Raw genomic sequence first — 17,940 nt, 5'->3', positions numbered from 1 at the left:
TGTGTTTTCATCAGGAGAAATTCTGTTGCAGACAGAGTAAATTGTTGCAGAGTTACCCCACTCATAGCCTGCAGACAGACCAAATAATAGCACTGGGCCATATGTGGCTGTCAGCTACTTCGGTGGCCTCTAGTGACATAAGTAAGACTGCACTGAAGTGGCAAATGAATTGGTGTTGTGTTGAGGTATCCTCGCTGATCACTGAAAGACATTTGCTAGAAGTACTCTTCCCTGCATTGTTTACGTATGTCTTGTCTTTTTGAAAAGACAAAACTCCTCAAAATTTGTAAAATTAAGTCCTAGCTGAAGAAATGCTGAAGTGAGTTGTTACAAAACTCAGCTGGGCTGTATTTCATCTGCAAGGAATTTTCTTCACAGTTCCGACAATGTTCATTTTGCAAATCTAAGAAAATCTTGTGCTTTTTAATGCACAAAAGTGTACACTCATGTTTTAACAAAAATGCTTGCAGACAGAAATAGATTAAGTTATTAATTTTTTCCCAAGCTTCTCTCCTTTTTTTTTTTTGTTATTCTAAAGAGTTCTCTAATTGAGACATAATTCTTTATAAATAATACGTGTTAGTAATTCTTTGGCCAGAGATATCTCTCTCTATTACTTTCACTTGCAAATGCTTGTAGCATTTTGGTAAACTCTTGGATGACAAGGGGAAACCAATACACTTTTGCTGTTATAAACTGTCACACAGAGGGTGCTCTGTAAGCTGTTCATCCTGCAAAAAGGGAAGAATCTGAGGATACCATAAGGGCAGTGCACTCCACTGTGATAACAGCTGATACCATTGGCTCATGTTTCTTTTATACTGTTTATTTTGGTGACCCTTTCATAAAACACTTATTCTACAGGTGCATATAGCTTAACAAGTATCGATATGCTGTTGGAACATGTTCATTAACCAGCTTCCGTAGACACAGAAACCATGTGTCCCATGCCACAGTCAGAAAGAATAAGAAGGTTCTTTCTCACACGCCTAAGAATCAAATAAAATCAAACTAAAACAGTTACAGATGTTTCAAACTGATACCTGCCCCATCTCTCAATATATAGAGGGCACAGGCCAGCAAGATCTGATAGAAGAGGAAAGACTGACTTGCCTGTTTATGGTATGATTACAAGCTGCTGTGCATGCAACTCTACTGACAGTTTGTGGTTTGTCCCTGAGAGCCACAGCTCAAAACTTTCTACTAGTAATAGCCTGATCTGCAGTTCTAATGAGCTGTAGCGCCGAAGGCTCCAGACATTGACTCAGTAATGCTGCTGCAGGGCAGATTAGAAGGCTACGCTTTAATTCTGTGTCTGCTGTTTAGCTACAAGGTGAATCGTATTATTAATACATTTTATAGACATGAAAATGAGGATACAACTATTTTCAATTGAACTGTTCACAGCATGCACAGTTCAGCAGCTGAAGTACTTTTTTTTTTTACAGTAAATTTCACAAACCACACAGTCAGACTCTTTTCCTGATTAAAAGATAAGCAAAATCTTTAGGAAGACAAGAAAATCCTAGGCTTTGAGGCTATTTCCTTGAGGTGAATTGCTTTTCCACAACACTCAGCAGATTTTCAATTTCCCACCCTTGCAGTTCCCTTTCCTTTGCTCTTTTCAATCCCTTACATTTTACAGGCAAGTTAAAAGGTTGGGAAAGCTTCGCCTTCAATGCCACCTTATCCTCTTTCTGCCTTGAGAAAAGGGAATGTTATCGCCCGGCATCTTCCTCTGCAGAACTGAAAGGAAGCATTTATGTTCAAGACAACCCCTCTAAATATAGGTTAATGAACATGACAGCAGCCATGCTGTGAGGCAGTGCTCGCGCTGCATGGTCTGAGGGCATTCTGTCAATAGGCGAGGAGCTGGGCTAACCCCAGCACTGTCTTTGAACCCTGCGATGGCAGCAAGCTTGAGTTAAAAGCACTGTTATATTCTGTTTACATTCATGCGTGGGCATGTGACAGTGAACATAAGGACAGCACTTCAAAAATCCGTATATGCTACAAACATGCCAGTTCCCAGCTTCGCCCCAGGCATGCTTCCCACTTTGTAGTTTGCAATGAGAAAGCTGAATCTCTATTCCTTGCACCTTTCCTTAGAGTAATTATTTCCTGACCCAGCCTGCAAGGGAGCTTTGATACTTAGACACTGGAGAAAAGTTTGAGTGAAACAAACTTTTGAACTATTTATGGTTATTTGTAATCTTTTTTCCCCCAGCAATTCAATTTATTCTCAAAGAATAACATCTTACTGGAAGGGTAATTTCAAAATATCTACCAAAACCAAGTCAAAATTGGTAACAAGAAATCCAATGGCAATAAAGTAATATACATTTACTAACTAGTTGCTTGAGATTTGTAACTTTTATCATTACTCTGCAACCTGTAGAAAATAAAGCAAAACACAATATTTCTGATGCTGTAAAATCAAAGAAGTATGAGAGACAGAAGTAAGCAGCCTCATGCTATAAGCTAATGTTGCTACTCAGATTACTATGAAAGAATGAAAAAGAAACATGTAGCCCATCTTGACAGTCTGATCTATGTGTCGGCTGGTACACATATACAGAGCAGGCAATAGTAATGCTGTTCTTTCTGAGAAGACTCACCGACATGTGTTTTAAAGGCTGCAGTTTAAAGTAGTCAGTTCTGGCTATACACCTATCAAGCTTGACATCTACATGATTTTGTTTTCATATAGGTGAATGGTAAGGAGACACTAATTCTAAGGTGATGCTAATTCTTGAATGGACACCTTTTCCGGTTTGGATAATCTTTGGTAATCTCAGGGAGGATAGGTGGCATTCTGAAAATGAAGAGGACTTGGTATTGACAGGGTGAAGTCCTTTATAATGAAGCATTTACTGACGGAATCAGGGATCAGGGAGTGGGTAGAACTTGGTGTGTTGGTGAAAATAAATCTTTCTCAGTTATTTAAGTTGTAATAGACAATAAAAATTCCAGTTCTTTAAGCTTTAAGCTTTCCTCATTGGTTTTGTTTTCTGCACCACCTGTTTACTCTTATTTCCTGGACTTGTCTTATAACTAGACGTTGGCCTCACCTGTGCCCAGTGCCACAGAAATGAATAAGGTTGTATATCAGTCCTGTCACTAAATTCCAGTATAATACTCATCTTTCTGAAACAGCATTGATGGTGACCCACTACAACGTGGAAGGTTCCCACCTTTCCTGAAGAAGTTGTCTAGTCTGTAATTGTCCAGGGATTTTGAGATGTTTGTGCTAGCATCTGCTCCATGACAGGCTGACTTCTAACTTCTCCATTGTGACTGTACCCTCCGAAGTGCATACAATCTTATAGCTTTTAAATTTCCTCCCTATTCCACCATGCAAATCAATAATGGAAAAAAAGCTGAAGATAAAACTAAGAAAGTAGAGCAAGACTGCAGAGTTCTGCTGTGAGTACTGTTTGAGTATTCGAGAGAAAACTTTGCTGATGACATGTTCTTACCTCCAGTTATAGTTATGAAATTGAGCAACTGTACCAATATAAAAATTGGTTACTCTGAACCTGCAGTCTTTAATAAATCAGAAGCATTATCTAGAAATAGACTGAGAAAGCCAGGTATTATTTTTTAACAAAAGTTCTAAGGATGTTTGGATTCAACTTACATTTACTCCAATATAAATTTAGCTTTTATATAAAAAAGGAAAATATTTGCTCCTTATTTTTATGATTTCAGCTGCATAGGAGAGTAGGTTTCAAGTAGCAGTATACTCATTGCTTTAGTTTTATTAAATATATTTTTTCTGAATATCCTGAGCAGTACAAAAGAACAGGCATCTGTTATTAGCGAAGTTCATAAAGAACATCTACAACTGGCAAGGACTGTGCTTCTGTCGTAGTTCAGAACATTTGAGTTCTAGGAATTAAAAAATATGATTTATTCTGCACCAGATAGTGCATGAAAAGGGTTGAGAGAGAGACATATGTATTAAAAAAACCCATATAATATATAAAATATAAGAGATATATAAAATATAATTGATATCATGGTATATATTCTAGTACATGTCTTATATATAATATATACTTATATAATAAATGTATACTTATTATATAGGTATAAATTTGTTCTCAGAAAGTAGTTTTCTTTCTGATAACGCTTTTTCCTCTTATGTAGCACTTTTATTGTTTATGCACAAATCTACAAAGAAAGCTTATATTTTGGGTTGTGCATTCTGCTGTACTACGTGGTAAAAGCTAATCACCATTGCTTCCTTTTCACTGGCTAAAGCCTTTGTTAAAAAATAATAAGAATTTTACTTCTTCCAGAATTTTGGCTGAGCTTCAGTTTTACCATACTTTAGTTGTTGAACCTAATCAAAAGAGCAATGAAGGAATACAGGGAGAGAAACACACTATAATCCACAGCTATAGCAGCACTCTAAGGGAGACAAATAGAACCTAAGAAATTTGAAGATAATTCAGGAATTTCTCCTTATGTCAGCCTGCTAAATCCATCTATGAAGGATTTTTATAGCAAGCATGGAAGACTGGGTGTCATGGGTTTTGTAGCGATTCAGCATAGCAGTATAGAATTTTAGTTTCAATTAGTTCAGTAAGAAAAAAATATTTTTTTTCCCCCCAAAACTTTAATTACTAAAAAGATGCATTCTACTTAAGTTAGTAGGTTATGCACTGCAGTAACTTAACTGATCAGTGATATATCACAGTATGCTGGAAATATCCTTTTCACTGAGTCACACAATAAAAGCATATTTGGATTTAAGTCTCAAATACTAGTTTCTTTGGACTAAAAATGAAACTTATTTGAATGACTTTATTGAGCAAAAGGAGAGTACTAAAATCAGTGCTCTCTTTGTAATCCAGGCACTGTTCCTACTGAAGTGACTGGGAATTAAACCCAAATGAGGACTCAAGAGACTCTGAAAGGAAAGACGTTCATGCTATGAAGACTAACAAAGTGCACTCTTTTAAAAGGAAGAATGGCTCTGTATGGAGGGAGAAACTTGTTTATAAGCCAAGCTTTCTACAAGACTGACCAAGACACCTTACTTTCTCAGTCCTTCTATCAGAAAATTTGGAATAAGCAACTAACTACCTTTCCCGTGAGTGCTTTGTTTTTCAATTACAAGTTAAGTGTGTTAAGAGGGGCACTATTTTCTGCTATATTGCTTTTACAGTACTGGAGTAAGACAAGGCTCTTTAGGGATCGTCAACCATCACAATATAACAAATAGCAAACAACAGTAATATTTTGTTTAACTTGGCCAGTCCTCTTTACAGCTCTGTGGAAAGCCCTTGGGATACCCAAGAGCTGACTGATCTGGATGAACTGGTAAATGTAATAAAACTCCTCAGCTAGGACTTCAGGATCCACACAAGCCAGGCAAAGCCTGAAGCATTGGCAGAGGCACAGCTCTGCTGAGCACGCCTGAATTGCCAGGAGGCACAGGGAGGCAACGTGTACCGGGGCATGTGCGAGGGCAATAAGTCCCCCTCTCTGCCTCCCTCCCCAAATCCCATGACTAAGACAATTTTCTGTATCTATCTGATGCTGGAAGGGTATGTTTTGACAACTCGTCAGTTCTGATCATAATTTAACTAGACATAGTGCATATAGGCATAAAGCTGCATTGATGGTGGAGTTAGACAGGCCTTTTACTATTGGTTGCCTTTTTTTTACCCCTGCATAATCCTTTGTGGCCTTTGTTTCTTGCTTAATGATGATTCATTTTACATGCTTATGGTACTATTTATATTTCCCCTTCCTGGTTCATTTCACAGCTTTCACCTCTAATGAGCCAGTCAATATCGTACACTTTGATTTAGAAAAAGCTTTCAAAAAAGCTTTTCCTGACCAAATGCTCCTAAAGCAACTGCACACATTGGATAAGAGGGAAAGTCTTTTGAAGGATTAGTAACTGGAGAAAGCTGAGGCGAAGGGAGAGAAAAGAGTAAGAAGGAAAAAATAATTTTTGCAAAGTCTGAGTGTTACGAAGAATTAGTTACATAAGTGGTTATGTTCTTTTCAACACAGTTGTAAGGGATTTGGGGCTAACAGAAGCGCAAAAAGGTTACAGATATTTCAGTGGACTATGAAGAGTTAAAGAAAGTGTTCATAAAGTAGCCTCACTAGTCAATAAAATGGAAGATGAAATTAAATATTGGTAAGCATAAAGCAATATCATTACATGCTCATTAGAGATGCATAAAATCAGAAGTGCTTCAGCATTGCATCATGCCATTGATCAATCACTTTATGAAAATATTAGGGGCCAGGAGGTTTGGAGCAAAAGTTTCAATTTTGTCTATCACAGATACACTTTTGAACTATTTTTGTCCTTAGTAATGACCCTGTAATTGTAATCCTACTAGTATAATTGTGGCTGCATTAATGGAAGACTTCATCCAAATTTGTTTTCTTTATAATTTTTTAAACTTCTGTGACTTTCTATCTGATGATCAGACTAAGTACTACTCTTTTTTTGATTTACCAGAAAGCTTTTTTTTTAAAAAAAGGTTAGCATACAGCTTATTGGTTTTCTGTTAAACTGGAAGGATATTTAGAGGAAAATGTCTCTTAAAGAAATCAGAAATCAAGGGGATGCGTGGCTGTTAGAGTTGGCTGAAACAGCTGGGAAACCAATTTATTTCTTCAGCTCTTTCTGTGAAAGGCAGCTCCAGAGCTGCTTTAACAGGTGGTGACTAGCTAAGAACAGAAGCGGGTAGGTTTCCAACAAGTGGAAATAACTAATGGAGGAATAACAATATCCCAAAATTCACCACTAATGTGATATCCTTTCTTTTCTTCTTTTTTCTTGCAATGCTTCCAGAACTCCATGCATAGTCAGAAAAGACTGTTTATTTGAAATCGATGTGTACATTACACTGCTTTAACAAGATACATCTCATCTTTGAGATTAGCTATTTCTGCTAGACACCTTTCACACTGTGTCTCAGAAGAGTTCATTAGTGACTCAGACTTACTGCTGCAGAGTCCCATCCTGCTTGTTTGTATATATTGGTAATCCTAGCATACAAATACTGATGATATTAGACTACAAAAACCCATGCTAATACAATTCCCCCTAATGGGTATACTTTTAACAGTGAATTGTAATGAATTCCAGCTGGATCGATTTCTTCATACTCATTGTAATTCCTTCTGTCCTAACTGATAATTGAATCTTCTTCCCCTCTCCAACTTGCTAATGGATAAATATACAGAGAAGAATGGTTTAGAGTTAATGTAGACAGGAAAAACGTACATTATGCAGAGTGAAGACTATATATTTTCTCCACCCAAAGTTAGCCACTGGTTCTCAGGCAGATTGCTTGGGAATGAACCAGAGATGAGGGGGAAAAAATAACACTCAGAAAAGCTTCAGGTAACCCATGTAAGTAAATTATTCATTTATTTAAAATTGGGGGGTTAATCTTTCTGAGTGACGGTATAGGATTAAAAGAGAAAAATGATGTGAAAGAATACAAGAAACACCGACTTTGCCCTTCACAAGGTGACTGAAATAATGATTCTTTGTGGTTTGATCTCATGTGCAATGCATTTATAAAATTCTTCACAATTTCTGGCAGGAAGAAAGAAAAATATATAGAACAGACTATATTATTAGTGGAACAGCCTGCAATTCTGAATTTAACCAATGCATCATAGTATTTTTTCAAAATAAATTGGACTTCGAGCCTTGCAATCAGTATTTTCTTAGGCACTTTTCAGGATTCATAGTGTTCTATGGGTGAGACTTTAATATATTTTCAAGAATAGCACTTAATGAAATTTCTTTATAATTCATTTTTAAAGAATGTACAGTGCAGGAAATTTTATCACGGCCATGTCAAAACTCCTCTTAACCATAATGGAAAACCTGTGTATGTATTGATTTTTTGCTGCAGATGTAATTCTATGAGGAATTGTTAAGTAAAGGATGGAGAGGAAAGGATAAATAACTGGAATATTTATATATATTGGAGGTGATCTGTGTCCATATAGGGCTTACATCTTTGCCAATCAGATCCTCTTGATTTTCCACAATCCCCCAGGGAGCTATACCAATGGTGCAGATCTTCCCTCGAGATTTTGAGGCATGATCTTTCAGTGCATCTCCAACATGCCGAATGACTCCTGGGAAAGAAACAGCATAAAAGAGAAATTTGTAATTATGTCCTTTTTGTTCATATGGTATAGATTTAGTACAGAACTCTTTTTTTTAGGGAACATCTATGTATATACCTGTGATTAAGTAAAGCATGAATATATTCCTATTGATTATTATTACAGTAATACTGTAAGTCCATCTAATCTAAAAAATATTAAATGAAGTAGCAAGAAAAAAATTACACAACTCTAGAAATAGGAATGGAAATGTTGACAGCTAACTGTAACTTGTTTATCTGCACTTTTGTTCACAAATATATGTGCGTGCAAACATTTGTACCCTTCCCATAGCACAGAAAGCAGCACAGAAAGAAGCACAGGAATTAAACACTCCTAACCCCCACAAAAGTGTAGTTTGCACACAAATGCTTCCTTCTGTCTGAATAAAGGATGGAAATGTGAAAACATCATTACACTACTCTGTGGTGAGCTGTTCTACCATTCTTTCCAAACAAACTCAGTCACTTGAGATAGCTTCCAGAGAGTATTAGAAAACCCCCTGGGGATCAGTGAGAAAACAGAAATTAGTATAGAGAGAACGACTGCTCCCCAGCTTTCTTCCAAGTGCTTTCTGATAATGCTCCTCATATGCTTTATGCCAGCTTTGTCAGTGTTTCAGTGTTATCTCTGTGCAGAGGACAAGTGCTATTCCTCCTTACTTTCCACAAAATAATTTTTAAGCTATATATCAGTAACCATTTTTATGATGTGGCTGCACTGAAGCAGACCTGTGGATTTGCTGCAGATGTTATCTGTTACTCAGCTTCTGTTTTTGCTTCTTGTTCAGATTCCACAGTTTTAAGACGACTGGATTGGAATTATAGAAGTCACACAATAGATGTGATTTTAGCCATAGTTTTTTTTTTCTGCATCGTAAATGAAATGGGTAAGAAAAAACTCTACAACTTAACAAATCCTCTGAGTCCTGGAGTCTGATATCCTTCCTGAGGTGCAAAAGGAAAAAAAAGACCCTGTACCTACAAACTAAGCTATGGTGCAGCAACTCAAAGGATTCAGAGCTGAAAATCTGTCTAGACTGCAAAAATTTCTGCTACTTAGAATAATTAACTTTTGCCATGAAATGAATATTCAGAACAACTTGTTTACGTAATTTAACAGTCATGGTTATAGTCAGATGTGCACCATCCCTGACACATCACTGGTTCTCAGTCCAACAGCACTATTTCCGGATATTTTAATTTTACTTTTCCTTAAAATCTGATTTAAGATCCAATTTAAAAATCAGAAATCTGATTTAAAAATTCATCATCAACACACCAAACTGTACTCGGAAATTCTCAATTTGTAAAATTTCACATACAGATGAAACACTAAATTTTCACCTACACAGTCTGAAAACTTAGCCCCAGAGCAATCAGCTACTTTGCTCCAGAAATCATAAACAGTAACGAGAGGTCACTGATAATGCAGAACTGCTTCTGGAATTCTATGTTTTTAAAACCACACACAGCAACTTGAACTTCATTGTTTTGTCTAGGTAATTTTTGTTTAGAGGAGAAAAAATCCTTTTCAACAGTAATTATGTTGACATTTCCTGGTTCATTTGTATTTTTTTTTTTTGGCATTTGTAACTATGATGATTTGAAAAATGGTATGAAACAGCTGTGCATTTGCCAAATGCAAATGTTAAGTTCAATCTTTGTTTACAAAAGTTCTGTAGTTTGATTTCTACAGCTCCTGTGGTTAGTCACTGCAATAAGTGTGCAATACCTACAGTTTTCTAACGTGCTTTTAACTTAAAATTTGTATCCGTCTTTGCCTCATCACTACAAGAGTAGTAGGCAACTAACAGAACTATTATCACCACATTTAACCTAATTTTCCTCCTTGTTCTGCAGAGATGTGAGGAATATTACTTACATGTGAGTCTGTCTACCTGTCTATCTAACATTCCAGAAGCTATGCCTCTTCTTTGCTATTTGAATTGCTGCTGTGATAAAACTGAATTTTCTTTCAAATCTGATGTGCTCTAGAAACAAAAAAGCCCAGGATTCCCATTAAGCATTCATATTCAAATATGTAGGAGTTGATCCACAATGCACTAAAACACAATGCGTGATGGAGTGTTTTCCGTAGACAGTAAGAGGATACACTCTGTAGGATTACTAAACTAATAAATTATAGTTTTGTTACTGCAGCAAATGAGAATGACATAAGAATTTACAAGTACCTGTCCAAAACTTTTTGCATTCATCTCTAGCAGAACTCTTTGACCTTCCCCTGACTCTCTTCTTTCTGCCTACTGGGAGGGTAACCGGGAAGCCACTGTCCAGCCATTTATCTAGGAACTATGTTTTGCAGCTTATTCCCAAAACGTAAAGTCTCCCAGCAGAGCTGGGCTGGCTGCTATCTTGGGGCATTAGGACACCCATGTAGTATGTTACAGATTTTCTTAACTTTGAATAGAAATGGCAATATTATTGCTCTTGTTGCAGGGGTAATAGAAAAAAAAAATAGGTCAAGCTGTTTACAAGAAAGGAAAAAGTAATACTTATTCACAATGAAGTTTTTCACCACATCCACAAAACAGAACCCTTTTTCCATTCATACTTCAGATTATATTATAAGATAAAATAAAGGTATTTTCTGGATGAAAATATTTTCCATTTTGTGTAATAGGAGTTTGACTTCTTTGGTTTCTGGTTAGTAGGGCCTCCCTGTAGCTTACTGTTGTTCTTATAAAGTCTTCACTGACAATATACTAACATAATTGCCTCACAGGAGGCTTAGGCTTTATTTTCAGCTCCCCAGTGTGCTTTTCATGCTTTAGCAAACCTATTATTCCCTGTTAGCTGCCAAGCTGGTAAGAACTTGGCATTTTCTTGTTTGCACGTAGTACAGCCAACATTAATAAAATAAAACATTGAATGACTTCTTAATCTCATCAGTCCTAATTTTTTTCCTGTGACGAAATCTCCTACATGCCACTGTGCTTTCATTTCAATGTTGCTCTTACCTGTGTTTACTCCTCCAGTGAATATCCATGCTCCAGTTGTCATGGCAGCCTTAATGAGGCCTTTTCCAAAGACTTGCTTGAGTTTTGGCTGAAGTTCAAAATTCTGAAGGCCTCCGTGCACAGAGATGAGAAGTTTAGGGAGCTCAAGCTGCCACTCTTTGGTCATCAGATGCAGAAGAAGGTCAGGCTTTGTGTCAAAAGACACACGTACATACTGCAGAAAAAAAGGACAGCAGTAGAGAAAAAAAGATTGGTTATACTCACTGGTTCCTAATGCATATGATCTATGCCTAACTCTAATTGCTAACTCGATGATTTTTCAAAAGTTAGGAAACTGGGCAACTAGGAATAATGGACCACTTGCAATTCACAGGCTGGACAATTTTCCTTTATTTAGGAAATAAAGTCATTAATTGTTTCAATATGCTTAGCAATGCTTGAAAGATAAATTTCTTTAATTTATGGATGCGAAAACTAGAGCAAAAAGGTAAGTGGTCTGCCAAAGATGACCTAGGTAGTCAAAGTCACAGTTGTGCATTCACTTGTAATCTTACTTTCAAATTATCAAAATCAAACTCTCAAAAGGTAGGACCTGATGAAAAGGTGGCATCTGATCCCACTGACCAGATGGTGAAGCTAATAATTTTGATTAGGACTCGAGGGCTGTCAAAGTTTTAACACACCAGAGGGGTTGTAAAGAGACTGATCCTTCTTCCCTTTGCTCTGCCCTTAGGGACAGCTGAGGTTGCAAAGGTCAATGCCTTGTTAACACTGCGGGCATTAATAGATAGGTTATATCGTTCAGGGGTCCTACATGAAACTTCTGCTGGTCAAACTACGGAGATTATGTTTTGGCGTCATTGGTACCTTAACTCTGTTTTTTGGTGAAGACAGACTGGGAGTTTTAAGAAGATAATGTAAATGAATTCATACTAGTAAGTGCCATATGAATTTGCTGAAAACAGAGGCCACAGCCTCATCCAGGATGATATTAAGGCACAAATGGCATCAGATATGTATTAACTAATCCAGCCATTTACTAGCTTTTTGATTCTTTAGTACTGTTTTATAACCCAGAAACATAGAATCAGAGAATGGTTAGGGTTGGAAGGGACCTTCAAAGGTCATCTAATCCAACCGCCCCCTGCAAGGAGCAGGGACATCCCTGACTAGGTCAGGTTGCTCAGAGCCTCATCCAGCCTGGCCTTGAACGTTTCCAGAGATGGGGCCTCCACCACCTTTCTGGGCAACCTGTTCCAGTGTTCTATAACTTGCATCGTAAAAAATTTTTTCCTAATTTCTAATCTAAATCTACCCCCCTCTATTTTAAAACCATTACCTCTCGTCCTATCGCAACAGGCCCTACTAAACAGCCTCTCCCCATCTTTCTTGTAGGCCCCCTTGAGGTACTGGAAGACCGCTATCAGGTCTCCCCGGAGTCTCCTCTTCTGCAGGCTGAACAGCCCCAACTCTCTCAGCCTGTCCTCATAAGAGAGGTGCTCCAGCCCTTTTATCATCTTCGTGGCCCTCCTCTGGACCTTCTCCAACTGGTCCATGTCCTTCTTATGTTGGGGGCTCCAGAACTGGACACAGTACTCCAGGTGGGGTCTCACCGGTGCAGAGTAGAGGGGGAGAATCACCTCCCTTGACCTGCTGGCCACGCTTCTCTTGATGCAGCCCAGGATGTGGTTGGCCTTCTGGGCCGCAAGGGCGCATTGCCTGCTCATGTTAAGCTTCTCATCCACCAGCACTCCCAAGTCCTCCTCAGGGCTGCTCTCGATCCATTCTCCGCCCAGCCTGTATTTGTGCCTGGGATTGCCGTGACCCAGGTGCAGGACCTTGCACTTGGCCTGGTTGAACTTCATGAGGTTGGCACGGGCCCACCTCTCCAGCCTGTCAAGGTCCCTCTGGATGGCATCCCTCCCTTCCAGCGTGTCAACGGCACCACACAACTTGGTGTCGTCGGCGAACTTGCTGAGGGTGCACTCTATCCCACTGTCTATATCGCCGACAAAGATGTTGAACAGGGCCGGGCCCAGCACGGACCCCTGAGGGACGCCACTCGTGACCGGTCTCCACATGGACATTGAGCCGTTGACCACCACTCTCTGAGTGCAGCCATCCAGCCAACTCCTTATCCACCGAGTGGTCCGTCCATCAAACCCATGTCTCTCTAGTTTAGAGAGAAGGATGTCGTGCGAGACAGCGTCAAAAGCTTTGCACAAGTCCAGGTAGATGATGTCAGTTGCTCGTCCCTTGTCCACCGATGCCATCACTCCGTCATAGTAGGCCACCAAATTGGTCAGGCACGATCTGCCCTTGGTGAAGCCATGTTGGCTGTCACCAACCACCTCCTTGCTCTCCATGTGCCTTAGCATGGTTTCCAGGAGAGTCTGCTCCATGACCTTGCCAGGCACAGAGGTGAGGCTGACCGGCCTGTAGTTACCCGGGTCTTCCTTATTCCCCTTTTTAAAAATTGGGGTTATGTTCCCCCTCTTCCAGTCATCGGGGACCTCACCAGACCGCCACGACTTCTCAAATATGATGGCCAGTGTCTTGGCAACTTCATCTGCCAGTTCCCTCAGGACCCGAGGATGGATCTCATCAGGACCCATGGACTTGTGCACCTTCAGGTTCCTTACATGATCCCGAACCTGCTCTTCGAGTACAATGGGCAGTTCTTCATTCTCGCAGTCCCTGCTTGCACCTTCTACAGCTTGGGTGGTGGGACAGGAACTCTTGTCGGTGAAGACTGAGGCAAAAATGTCATTGAGAACCTCAGCCTTCTCCATGTCCTCGGTAACCAGGACACCAGTTCCCTTCTGGAGGGGGCCTACATTTACCCTGGACTTTCTTTTGTCCCCTACGTACCTATAAAAGCTCTTCCTGTTACATTTTATATCCCTGGCCAGATTCAGTTCTGCCAGGGCTTTGGCCTTCCTTACCTTATCCCTGGCCACTCGCGCAGCCTCTTTGTAGTCCTCCCAGGCTACCTGTCCCCACTTCCACCCTCTATAGGCTTCCTTTTTCACTTTCAGTTGGTCCAGGAGCTCCTTGCTCATCCACGCCGGCCTCCTGGCCTTTTTGCCCGACTTGTTTTTCATCGGGATGCACCTCTGCTGAGCTTGGAGGAGGTGCTCCTTGAATATGGACCAACTTTCCTGGGCCCCTCTTCCCTCCAGGGCCGCCTCCCATGGCACTTGGCCCATCAGGTCCCTGAAGAGGCCGAAGTCCGCCTTCCTGAAGTCTAGGGCAGAGAGCTTGCTGTGTATTTTCCTTGCTGCCCCGTGGATCTTGAACTCCACCATGTCATGGTCGCTGCAGCCAAGGCTGTCCTTTAGTTTCACATCCCCAACCAGTCCCTCCCTGTTGGTGAGCACAAGGTCAAGCATGGCACCCCTCCTTGTCGGCTCCTCTATCGCCTGCAGGAGGAAGTTGTCATCCACGCATTCCAGGAACCTCCTGGACTGCCTGTGCCCTGCTGTGTTGTCTCTCCAACAGATGTCAGGGTGGTTGAAGTCCCCCATGAGGACCAGGGCCTGTGACCGTGAGGCTGCTCCTATCTGCCTATAGAGCACTTCGTCCGCTCTATCCTCCTGGCCAGGCGGCCTGTAACAAACCCCTACCGTGACGTCCCCTGTCCGTCCCCATCCTCTAATCTTGACCCATAAGCTCTCTGTCAGCTCCTCCTCCATCACCAGGCGGAGCTCCACACACTCCAGCCGGTTGCTGACGTAGAGAGCGACACCCCCTCCTCGTCTCCCCTTCCTGTCTTTTCTAAAAAGCCTATACCCCTCCATGTTGACGCTCCAGTCGTATGTGTCATCCCACCACGTCTCCGTGATGCCAATGAGGTTGTAGCCCTGCTCGTGTGCAAGCATCTCCAGCTCTTCCTGTTTATTCCCCATGCTGCGTGCATTGGTATAGAGACACTTCACCTGGGCCCCCGACAAAGCCGACTTGCTGGCTGGAGCTACAGGGGTGCTATTGCACCGCAGTTTAGGTTTATTTGCACTTATCTGTGATCCCTCCTCAGCTTTTGGACCCTCGGTGCTGGCACTGGCGCCATGCTGACAGCAGTGGGCTGAACTGTGCTCCTCCTCCCCTAGCAACAGTAGTTTAAAGCCCTCCGGATGAGCCTGGCAAGTCTTTGTCCAAGCACACTCTTCCCCCTCTTGGTTAGGTGCACGCCATCATGTGTGACTTTACTGTCCCTACCTTCTTAAGCCCGTTAGTTGTCAAAAATCTCTTTCATTTTCTTATTCACTAAGACTTCTGAATTTCAATAAACATAAATCTATACCATGACTCACAAAGTTAGAAGAAATATTTTCTTACGTTTATTTGAAATGTAGATATGTTTTATTACAAACAAGTGCTTGCTCTGTATACTGCTGGCAAAACCCGTCTATACTTGTAATAAGAATTAATTTTATTTTATAAAGAGGCAATTTAAGCAAAACTAAATCTGAAAGTTTTTTCCATATAAATTAAAATCTAAATCATCATAGATAAGTGTCGTAGTTCAGCCACAACAATAAGCTTTACTATTTTACAAGTTTTTTGAGATGGGCAATGGTGCCAAACACAACAGTTTTTCTTTTGTGCCTAGGCCTCAATTTTTATGACTGTCTGATTCACTTTTGCTCTTAGAGAGGCCATTTTCCATTTGGTATGCTTAGGACTACTCTTTTACGACTACTTAACATGTTAACTAGTAAGTACAAGAGAATTCTTTTGTCATAACTTTCAAAGTATGCATTAAATTATGAATAAACACTTTTAAGGCCATTTTTGTCCATATTAAAAATTCATTTCTCTGAATCTTGCAGCAGAATGTTCAGCCTTTCAGGTTTTGTTTAGAATCTTAATAAGGATTTCTGCTGTTCCTGAATTCTTTTGCTATAGCCCCCGGAGGCAGATTTAAAATTTAAATATAAATCTAAGCTAAACTGCTGCTCTGTTACCCTGAAATTTCATGTCTGGTGCATCTGTCAGCTGTAGAAATGATCCGTTTTAACGGTAAATGATTTAATCCCTTCTTTATGGGAGTGGTGCAGGGATAGGATGCAAGATGTCAGTTGTTATGTGTCAACAGAGCAGGGCAAGATAGGAAGCAAAAGTACAGTTTTGAACCACAAAACCTATGGACTGACCCGACTGACAGCATAACACTGTGAAATGATAAATCAAGTTCAAGCTGTCATGCCCATTTGTCCTTAAACTCACACAGAAGCAGGCAGCAGGCTGCCATTTGATGCCAGTAGTAGTTCCACTTTTTTATCAAGTGCTTTCCTAAAAAATAACTGTGCCTAGCACCAGTCAAACAGCCAGATGCTTACAAGTTGGACTCCAATGCCCTAAAGCAAAATTCAAAGCTCCTGAGCAGTAAAATTACTACTCTGTTACTCAAGCACAATTGTGTCATTGAAATACATGGTGAAGGATTGGAGATGAGAGTCTCAGTGGATAAAATAGAAAGATACAGAATTTTGTTGTATTCCTTCAAAGAAAATCTCTTCAGGGAACATTTTGTGATCTGCAGTCCCATGTTGCTCCTTTGTTTTGCTTTCATGCATGTAGGTACTTGGTAGCTATTTCACCTACCTTAAATAAGATTCCATCACTGCAAACACTTCTCAAACCTACAGACTGATTCCCCCAAAGTGCGGTCTTCACATAAAATTAGACCTGATGTAATTCTCACTGAATTCAACAGAAAAACTGTCATCTAGACTGAAACTGGACTAGCTCCTTATAAGTTACTATTCTTCTTAACATCTTAAGGCCTCATCCAAGTTTCACCAAATAGTCAGTGGAAGCCTGTCATTGATTTAAATGGGCTTTGGATAGATGCTTTTCTGTGTTATTTCCCCTTTTTCTCCATGTAGGACACCATCTTTCAAATTCCATAAATGTTCGTTAAGTATTAATTTACTTTAACAAAAACAATGTCTGCTACCTTTTTCATGGTTTATGCAAGTTACAGGATTATCTTTTTCTCTCAAAAGCACGGATGGCTTTTAAGATCCTTTTTGCGTAGTTTTGATAAAACTCTATGTATTTTAAAAGCAGAAATAGACCTTTTTATGTGGCCGATTTCCAAATATCTTTAATAAAGTATAACATTTTAAATACCTGATTATTAGAAAGTCTGTCTAAGAAACTGTTTACGTACATTGGAATTGTACTGATTTTTTTTTTCATATTTCCATGCACCATAAGAAAGGTTAAGCTTGTAACACCAAAGTAAACATAAGTTCTTCTACAGCTGCAAACATATGTTAGCTTTTCATTTTGCATATCAAGGGTATCAGTGGAATGCTTCAATTAGAAGGAGGGTATTTAACTCACTAAAGCTTTTCAAACAGTCATCTTCCACCTAACCTTGAAAAACCATGATCAAAGACATTTCAGTTCTGTAAAGAGCAATGCTTTAATAAAGGTTGAAATGGAATCCAGGCACACCAATTAATGAAAGAATGTTAAGGGTTTCTTTGTGTGCAAAAAAGCAGTGCGAAAAGTAAATTTAAAAAGTTGGTTTAGTTTGGTCAAAAGTTCACTGCAAAATGCATCACAGCAAGATTGTCTTAACTGGTCCACTAATGACCAGAAACTATTTTGAAATAGATTCAGAATTGTTCAGAATATTGCTTATAATTGAAATGGAATCACTCACATTAGTTTGATAATTGCTCGCAGAGTTAGGGTAGCAAATTGCCAGTATACAGTTAAATGAACTCATCCATGTTATTTCTTAAACTACCAACTGATATAAGCAGATCACATTTTAT

General features: G+C 39.7%; 1 protein-coding gene across 2 annotated transcripts in view; it reads right to left on the bottom strand.

Annotated features, from left to right (window-relative positions):
* Nucleotides 1-17,940, bottom strand: part of TRPM3 (transient receptor potential cation channel subfamily M member 3) — a 437,387-nt gene that overhangs the window by 116,753 nt on the left and 302,694 nt on the right. For both annotated transcript variants that reach the window (XM_086771551.1, XM_086771552.1), the window contains exons 4-5: nt 11,147-11,360; nt 8,012-8,136 (exon numbers count right to left, since the gene is read on the bottom strand). In XM_086771551.1, coding sequence (XP_086627677.1) covers nt 8,012-8,136; nt 11,147-11,360 — 339 coding nt within the window. The remainder of the gene's footprint in view (nt 1-8,011; nt 8,137-11,146; nt 11,361-17,940) is intronic.

Source organism: Chlamydotis macqueenii, chromosome Z (genome assembly GCF_036417535.1).
Source record: "Chlamydotis macqueenii isolate bChlMac1 chromosome Z, bChlMac1.mat, whole genome shotgun sequence".
Taxonomy (NCBI): Eukaryota; Metazoa; Chordata; class Aves; order Otidiformes; family Otididae; genus Chlamydotis; species Chlamydotis macqueenii.
This window is presented reverse-complemented; position numbering and strand designations above follow the sequence as displayed.